Source organism: Epinephelus fuscoguttatus, linkage group LG22, assembly GCF_011397635.1.
Source record: "Epinephelus fuscoguttatus linkage group LG22, E.fuscoguttatus.final_Chr_v1".
NCBI lineage: Eukaryota > Metazoa > Chordata > Actinopteri > Perciformes > Serranidae > Epinephelus > Epinephelus fuscoguttatus.
The window spans coordinates 25810086-25818792 of record NC_064773.1 but is presented as its reverse complement, the minus strand read 5'-3'; the positions used below and the strand labels follow the sequence as shown (position 1 = coordinate 25818792).

Here is an 8707-nt window from a genome sequence, read left to right as displayed (position 1 = left end):
TCATACAAAGGCTAAACCCATTACAGGTCCAGAGGGGTGGGCAATACAGTGCCTTGTCCCACTCTTCTAAACAAGACTCTAGGTGCTGGAAGCTGGAACAAAGCCTTGTAACATATACATTAAACTTTAATTGTTTTTTTTCCAACCCCTTCTTTCACATCTCTGAAGGAGCAGCTCCTTAAAAGTGTGCTAGATTTTCATGGCTGTGCCTTTGTAGAATAAAAGATATATGTGTAACAGTGGAGCAGGGAAAAAATGTACTCTCTGATGCTGGAGGTAGACAGTTGCTTTTCAAATTCCAAGTTTTGGTCCTTTATTTTATTCAGCAGTGAAATGCCATGAATACAGAAAATAATAACGTCTGTTACAATTCTCAACCATGACCTTCTAATGTCAGAGAACCTTTAACGTATGGACACAGTACACAGTAATGAAAAGTATCAAAAGAAGTCGTTGAATCTCGATCAAAAAGGAAATGAAACAAACAAACGGAAAAATAAAAGTTTTCACCAATTACATAAACATATGTTTGCTACAGTCCCAATTTACTGTATACATAGGGGGATCATATTCCCAATTATTAGAGAAGGATAGCAGTAGAAAGGATACATGACTCAACTGCCAGACATAATGCTTCATAAAGTATGCACAGAGGTACAAGCAATAAATACACACATTAGGTTAAGCCTTACAGCTACGCAAAGCAGATGCAGAAAAAGCAGGTTTGCTATTCTTAGCGAGCAATGAGAGAGAAACAGTAAAAATTCAGGTAAGTCAGAAAAGAAACACTGAGATTTTTTTTTTCCTCTTAGAAAAAAGTCTGGTAAATTTATGGGTCCACCAACATTTTTTTTTTACATAAGTATGCACAGTTATCAAAATACAGACAAAATCAACCCAGAAAATCCAGACAATCCTAAAATCTAGTGGAGGAGCAGATCGCAGTTCTGGAGGTCTTTCTGGTATTATGTGCAAGCAACTATTTTAGACATTTTTTTTTTTACTTAATTTATACAAAACCCATGCAAATCTACAGGTAATATGCATTCTGTGGCTGACAGGTTTTATCCCTCCCAAAACAGTATATCTGAGGTAACGCACTCCTATGCATTGTACGTAACATTTAGGCCATCGTCCCGAGGATTTTTATTATATTCTTTTTATTGGTTCTTGTTTCCAGTCCACCAAATGATTTTTAGACATGCATTTTTAAAACACAATATTCCCTTACAGGTAATCTATACATTATCATTCTACAAATGTTTGAGGACAACCTATTACAATGCAAATCTTCCATATCTTGACGCAGGGAATGTAAACGTTGGTTCGAGCCACTTCCTATGAGACAAGCGTAGTAAAGTGTAATAGCTCTTGTGGCATTCTAATAACTCGTGCAATCTGTCATAATTGTTCTGAATTTGTTGTGCAGAGGTAGAAGCTTTTAGAAAGCCTTTTTGGGTAAGTGGGAGAACCCTTTTTTTCTTTCTTTTTTTTCCTTTTTTTCTTTTTTTTTTTTTGAAAGACGCAGCGTCCTTTTTATTTGGTGTGATAAGATTATTAAGGACGTCGTCTTCAAGTCGTTTTGCTGACTCCAGCTAAGTATTGAAGGGATAAGCTTTGTTCCTGGGCCCAGTACCCTCTTGACGTGGAACTGGCATGTGTGTGTGTGTTTGTGTGCTTTACATGCTGCGTGTTTGTACAGTACTGCACGTGGCTGCGTGTTAAGCTCTTACAGCCAATTCCTCGGCTTGGCACAACACTTGAAAACAACATATGCACAGTGTTTTCATTTTGGTCGTTACAGCACGATACAAAGCCACTCGTCGGTTCTTTGACAGCGTGCGTTTTCTGCAGCTGGAGAGTTTAACCGAAACAAGAAGGTTGGCAGACCGAAAGCTCGGGGGTCTGCGTGTGTCTGCGTGCATGTATGCTAGTCTCTGACAAGGTGTGTGTGTGTGTATATGTGGTTGTTTTAGCAGTTCTTTATCCCATACAAGAGGAGGCAGAATTTTGTGTAACTTTGGTTTACTGAAAACAGAAATGACCATTAAAGCAACAACACTTTTCTAGATGACATTAGCTGTGAGGGAAATGATGGGACGTAGTCTCCACAATAACTACTTCTCTTTAGTCTCCATAAGTATCAAGTGTGTTATAAAAAGCTGGTTACCTATACAGAATACACCTGCGGTAGCACCAGATGTATCTATATAGTTTAGAAGCTATGAACCACACAATGAGTATTTGATGATGTTAAAGTAGGGCTGGGCAATATGTTGATATAAGACTAGATATCGTCTTGGATTTCGGATATCGTCATATCGTAAGTGTTGTCATTTTCTGGTTTTAAAGGTCAAGTGTGTAGGATTTACTGTATAATCACAACAAATAAGAATTATTGTGTTTTCATTACCATAGAATGAGCGGGCCCTCGGCTATGGAGTACACCATATCGCACCACCATGTTTCTACAGTAGCCAAGGACAGACAAATCAAATACTGGCTCTAGATAGGGCTATATGTGTTTTTATGTTGGCCACCAAAGTTAGCAGCCCCTCTGTGACAAGCAATGCTGGAAAAACACTGATTTTTTTTTTAACGTGAAACGGCTTCATTCAGTGTTTTTACCGGTTTAATTTACCAGGTATGTTTGTTCTAAAGAGGAAGAAACCACTACGGATAATTTGGCTCCTGGTAAAAATCTTCCGGACGTCTGGATCTCGTGTTATCAGAGCAAAAAGGTGAGCACACATTAGCAGATGCTGGGCTAGCGGCCCGTCTACAATGAGCCAAGCAGCTTTGGAGAAACACAGTGGCTTAAATCACAGAGTCAGTCTGTTTTGGAAAAGAAGAGACCTCTGCTGATGATTTAGCTCCCGGTAACAACCTCCTGAACAATGAAAACTAAAGGAATTATAACCGGGAGCTCACACTTGGCACATTGGAGAAGTTTCAGCTTGTTGCAATGTGCAGTCCTCACCACTAGATGCCACTAAATCCTACACACTGTTCCTTTAAAGGCAGCATTATAGTAAAGTGGTGTATTTTTCTGAACTTACCGGACTGCTTTAGCTTTTCTGTTTGCCTTTACCCACTTAGCCATTATATTCACATCACTGATGATTTTTTTTGTTTTTATGAAAAGTCTATGTGTAAATATTTTGTGAAAGCACCAATACTCAACCCTACAATATTGTCGCAATATCAATATTGAGGTATTTGGTCAAAAAATATGGTTAATATTCGATTTTCTCGATATGGCCCAGCCCTACGTTAAAGCAAATATCACCTAGAAAAGGTTAACGTTCACCTTAGATATCCTCTTCTGCAATGGCTATTATTATTTGCTTTCACATGGTAACCGAGCCATTTCATATCAACTTGAAATTATGACTTATTTGGCTTCACTAGATATTTTTCATGTTTGGTTAGCGGTGTTTTCAGTTTCGGTTTCGACACGGCTCGGAACAAAGCCGCCACGGAAATAAGACGTGACATTACTTTTGACAGTCCCACTTAGAACATTACATATTCACCAGGTTAGAAAAACAAATCCTAAAAATTAAAAAATGCATCGGATGTGTAATGTGTAACAAAAAGTTTAAAAGAAAATTAATGAAAATAAAAGTCACAACAACACGATGTTTCTGCACTTCCGTTGAATACACAAATGTTTTGTTTTGGTCATGATCCACTTTTACAGTTAGCTGCTATCTACCAGTCAAATCACCAGCACAAAATGCCTGCAGTTCAAATATCACATCACCTTTTTTACCTACAGTACGTCTGGCAGAAAATCTCCAAAGTGGACTTTTCTATGAGTTATCAAATTACACATCAAAATCAGCATTTATTTCCCCTCTCTCTCTTTCTCGTGATCATCTTTGTATAGGGCTAAATGAAACAATCCCAGAGGTTATTCGAAGGTAGTTTGCGGAACAAAAGCTTCTCTTTGTACTAGTTTAAAGTCGCAGAAGACGGACCAAGAGGAGTTTGGTGGCTTCTGTCTATAAGCTATTGGCCATTGCTAGTGTTGGCTTTGGTTTCTAGCTGTTGCCTGTGACTGTTTGCAGGTAGACAAAGCTTTAGAACGAGGAGGTAAGGAGAACAGCGAGAAGAAAAATTATGCGGAAATGCGTTTGTTTTGTAAATGGTGCTTTACACAAACTATTAATTTTCCCCCAACTTAATTTCCAGTATTTTTTTTTTAACTTTTAATCACAAAGAGATAATCGACTGGAAGCCAACTTTTTTTTTTTTTTTTTTTTTTTTTTTTTTAAACTTGTTTTTCTGGACAGCTGCAACAACAGTCTTGGTACCGCAGTTCCGTTACTGGTGTGATTCAGGGAATGGCATTTACAGTTGGTGGTATCTAAAATCAGATTTTGAAATTAACGATGTTAGAAAAAAAAAAAGAAAGAAAGAAAGAAAAAAAAGCTAAAAATAATATACTGGTTTTTATAATAGTAGCAACATACAGGCAGTGACACAAATTTCTGAGACTACTCCTGTGCAAATGATAACAGAGCAACAACTTGAATTGAACCAGCAATTGTCTCTAGACATTAACAACTACTGGGGGTTGGATTATTCACAAACATAAAACGTCTTCCTTTTTGGCAGTATATGAGGCCGCTAGCTTTCAACGGAACATGATTTGCTCATTTGTTTCAGGTTTTTTCCCACCATCCGTGAGTCCATCATCCTTGTACTGTATGTGGCCACGCCATCTCTAATGAAATAGGTCTCAAAGAGTTAATTCTTTTTAATCAGACATCTCATGCCTGTCATGTTTGGGGGATCCCAAAGGGCTGCAACAAAGAGTTCCTTTGGACCGGTCTCCAATCCGGATGCATGCTCAATAAATAGTCCCAGTGGTGAGAGAGACAGAGAGAGAGTCAGCTGTGGTTTGCTTGGACTGTGGAGTGGTTTCTAGTCTTGCAGGAGGTCTGTGTGAGAGAAACAGTGCGGCTGGGTGAGGGGATACATCGGCCAAAAACTGTATCCTAGTCACTCCAGGTCCTCTGATAAGTTCCCTTCCTCCAGCTCCCGGTCGTCGTCCAGCTCTGGACTGTGATTGGCTGTCGTCACCAGTGACATCGGACAGTCCTCGTCATCCATGTTAAGTGGCTCCTCCTTCACGTGAATGGGTGGCCTGTGGCACAATCACACAGCCGATACATGTTAGATTTACATGTTTTATGACCAATTTCTGCAGCCAAGAGCACTTGTTTGACCTTGTGTAATTTTTATGTGCACCAACAGTTAGAAAATTGTTAATATTACATCTATAAAATAATACTATGTAAAAGAGACAAAGGATTTCTGTAAATGAAATACACAATGCGGTGCTCAGCTAGCAGACAGATATTTTGTTGTATCAAAAAACAGGCGTGTAACAGCCATTACATGCATTATCTAGTGAAAGTAACAACCATGTTGTTTGCGAGACGCTAATTCGACATGATGCCTCACGTCTACTGTAAGTAAGCGCATGAAAATTGCATGAAAAACATGGCCCCTGTAAGGCCGATAAGCTGTGATGTTCCAGACATGTTTGGCATTTAAAAGTTTACTGATGACACCAGGTTGAAATACATGAAAAAGGAAAAAAAAAGGGGGGAAAAAAACAGGCCACATGATAAATAATGGAGAATTTCTCATCCCTGAGCCCCCTGGAGCAAAGGCAGAGGAGAGGCTTTTTTATCTAGTTAATAGAAAGCGCAGCCACTCGTTAATATGCAGGGGCTGTGCATGTCGCTCCTCAAGAGGAAAAACCGGCAGCTAGGTTCTGCCATTAATCAACTTCAGCCCCGGCAGTTCGCTCGGACACCATGATACATGTTTTTAACTCTAAATGGATGAATATCTTTAGCCACTGTCAATAAGCGCTGGGCAGGAAGCAGCAAGCGGCGCAGCGAGCAGGACACCTCTCCCTTCAGAACAACAGAGGAGTGGGCGGAAAAAAAAAAAAGTGTTGGGCGACTAAAAAGAATAATAATGCTGTCACACACAAACAAGGCATAACATGATCTGGGGCCCTAGTCAGGGAGAGGGGTTTGTGCCACGATGATAAATCTGACAAAACCTAATTATTTCTGACACATCGGATGCATCAGAAAATCCCCCTAGACTTTGAAAGAGGAGAGTGGGGAGAGGAGAGAGGAAGACTTATCAAGTGGTAGTATGTTAGGACGCGTCTCATAGCCTCTCTCCTGGGTTGCCTTCATCAGTGGAAGGTGGTGGTGGTGGTGGAGGGGGGGTGGGCCTTTGAATTTGAAAAGAATTTTAAAAGGTACAGATGACTTTAATATTCAGAGCCAAATACTGTAAATTAATATTCTGATGTGGTGGGATGAAGAGAGGAGGCTGATCTGAGCAGGATGCAAGCGGAGCAATGAATATTTCTGTTTCTGCCCCTCAGATTCACAGAGGCAGTGAGAGGCGGGAGAAAAACACCTCGGCCAAGAGGTTACACAAACAGAAACACTAGCTCTGCTCCCTTTGGACAATACTCAGTCTACTAAATAAATTATTATTTTTTTTATTATCAAGTAAAGTCAATTCTGTTGTTTGTTTTGTGAAACACAGTATAATCACATCATACTTGTTTTTATTTCTTTATAATCACACCATACTCATATTTATTTCCTTAATGTCAGTTAATGAAACCCTTATAGGTAGGGCTACAATGATTAATCGATTAGCTGTCATCTACGTATTAATCTCCAACTAATTTGATAATTGATTAATCGGTCTGAGTATTTTTTTTTTAAGGAAAACAAAAGTCAAAATCTCTGATTCCAGCTACTTAAATGTGAATATTTTCTTTTTTCTTTTTATTCCTCTGTGATGGTCAACTGAACATCTTGGGTTGTTGACAAAACAACATTTGATGATGTCATCTTGGGCTTTGGGAAACACTGATCGACATTTTTCACAGTTTTCTGACATTTTATAGATCAAACAGCATATCGATCAATTGAGGAGATAATCAACAGATCAACCGACAATGTAAATGTTTGTTAGTTGCAGCCTGACTTATAGGTGCAAAGAGGTCCAATCTCTTTGTACTGAAACAATTATAAATGCAGAAAATGCATCAACAGCCTTGATATTATGTCATTTATGGAGCGAAAATGCCAATCATGTGTTTACAGCTTTTAAAATGTGGGTGTTGGCTTCATATTTTTAAAAAATATTTGTGTTTTGGACTGTTGAACATTGGTTTTATATGGCATTTTATAAACTAATTGATAAAATATTTGCGCTAAAAAAAAAAATTGTATTTTGCTATTTTCACTACTTTGTTTTACCTAAAAATTCAAACCGCCTTCACATTTACATTCTAAAACTTTACATACATAGATTCATATGTTTACACATAATGAATTTATTTGAAAAGGATTCATGGGTAACAGTCTGTCATCAATGTTGTGTACTGTACTGTTTATTAATGGGTTAGTTTTTCCAAACTTTTTTTTTTCAGAATAGGCCTATTTATCTTTGCTAATATTATGCTGAATTCATGTTAATGTGTATATATATTGCAAGAACACAAACATTTAATTGACGGTTATAAAACATTATAATATAGTCGTACCAGTATTTTTAAGCAATTACTCATGTACAGTATTTGCCAACAATTTCATATCATGATAACTGTGTTTTATTATATTGTCATTTATATGAACCTTTTCTTAAATGTATATACTGCTCGTCTGTTATTCTGATGTGCAGCTTGTGAGGTGTTTGTGTGGCTCTGAGGACAGAAAAATATGCAGGACCATATTCACAGGCCTGAGCTTTCTGACACTTTATTAAAATATGTGGATGAGCCATTTAGTACTTAATGGCTAGCTGCCATTATTGAGTCACTCAGGAGTAAACGCTGGACTTTGCGGTGTAATAAATACGAGGTGCTCTGTGTGTGTGTGTGTGTGTGTGTGCGCTCGAGATGCCTGCTCTCACATCAATTGGAGATTAGCACCAGCAATCATGCAGAGGTATGTCAGGGATGCAAATAAGGTCATTAGTCCACGGGCCTAATGGTAGGTTGGGGGACAGGAGAGGTGGTGTGGCGGAGGAGGGGGAACTGGAAAGATGGGTGAAGGCAGGGGTGAAGACTGGGGGGGCAATCAAAGACATTCATAACATCTCACTGTGATTCATTAACAAAGAGGGGTGGTCACCAAACAATTAGATGTGACAGCACAAGACACAGCTGATAAAATAGAGTGATATTACATAGATTTTATTGGCTTTTATTCGAGTGCAGTGCTACATCGGTTTCTAGGAATAAATATTCTGCTCTGGTCATTTTGTGTGAAGTTGCTAATTTACGTTGGAAACCCTGATTGTACAGTTGCAGAGTCTTTCCTGGTTTACAGTGCTACTTCTTTTAAGCATACCCCTTAGGGTGTACACCAGCACGTGCATACACACAAGTGCAAACGCACGCACGCGCACACACCAGGCATGGCCCGGGGCGATCTGGTTCGCGGTTAAGCAGATAGCATTAACCTTCAGACGTTGCGGGGAAAGAGGGGTTTGTCTAATTGTTGGATTGACTTGGTTGTGCTGAGGAGTCCTCTCCTGAGAAAGGCCTTCAAGGTGATGTACTATTTAGTTTAGTGCTACAAGCCACTCCATTATTTAAACAACATCCTGGAAAAAGCTGGTCGTGAAAAACACATTTCTTCCATTT

The 8707-nt window shown here is 39.0% G+C and overlaps 1 protein-coding gene across 5 annotated transcripts in view; it reads right to left on the bottom strand.

Moving 5' to 3' along the window:
* Positions 1 to 296: 296 nt before the first annotated feature.
* foxp2 (forkhead box P2) overlaps positions 297 to 8707 on the bottom strand; it is a 139819-nt gene continuing 131408 nt past the window's right edge. For all 5 annotated transcript variants that reach the window (XM_049566430.1, XM_049566429.1, XM_049566432.1 and 2 more), the window contains one exon: positions 297 to 5155. In XM_049566430.1, coding sequence (XP_049422387.1) covers positions 5011 to 5155 — 145 coding nt within the window. In that variant the 3' untranslated portion in view covers positions 297 to 5010. The remainder of the gene's footprint in view (positions 5156 to 8707) is intronic.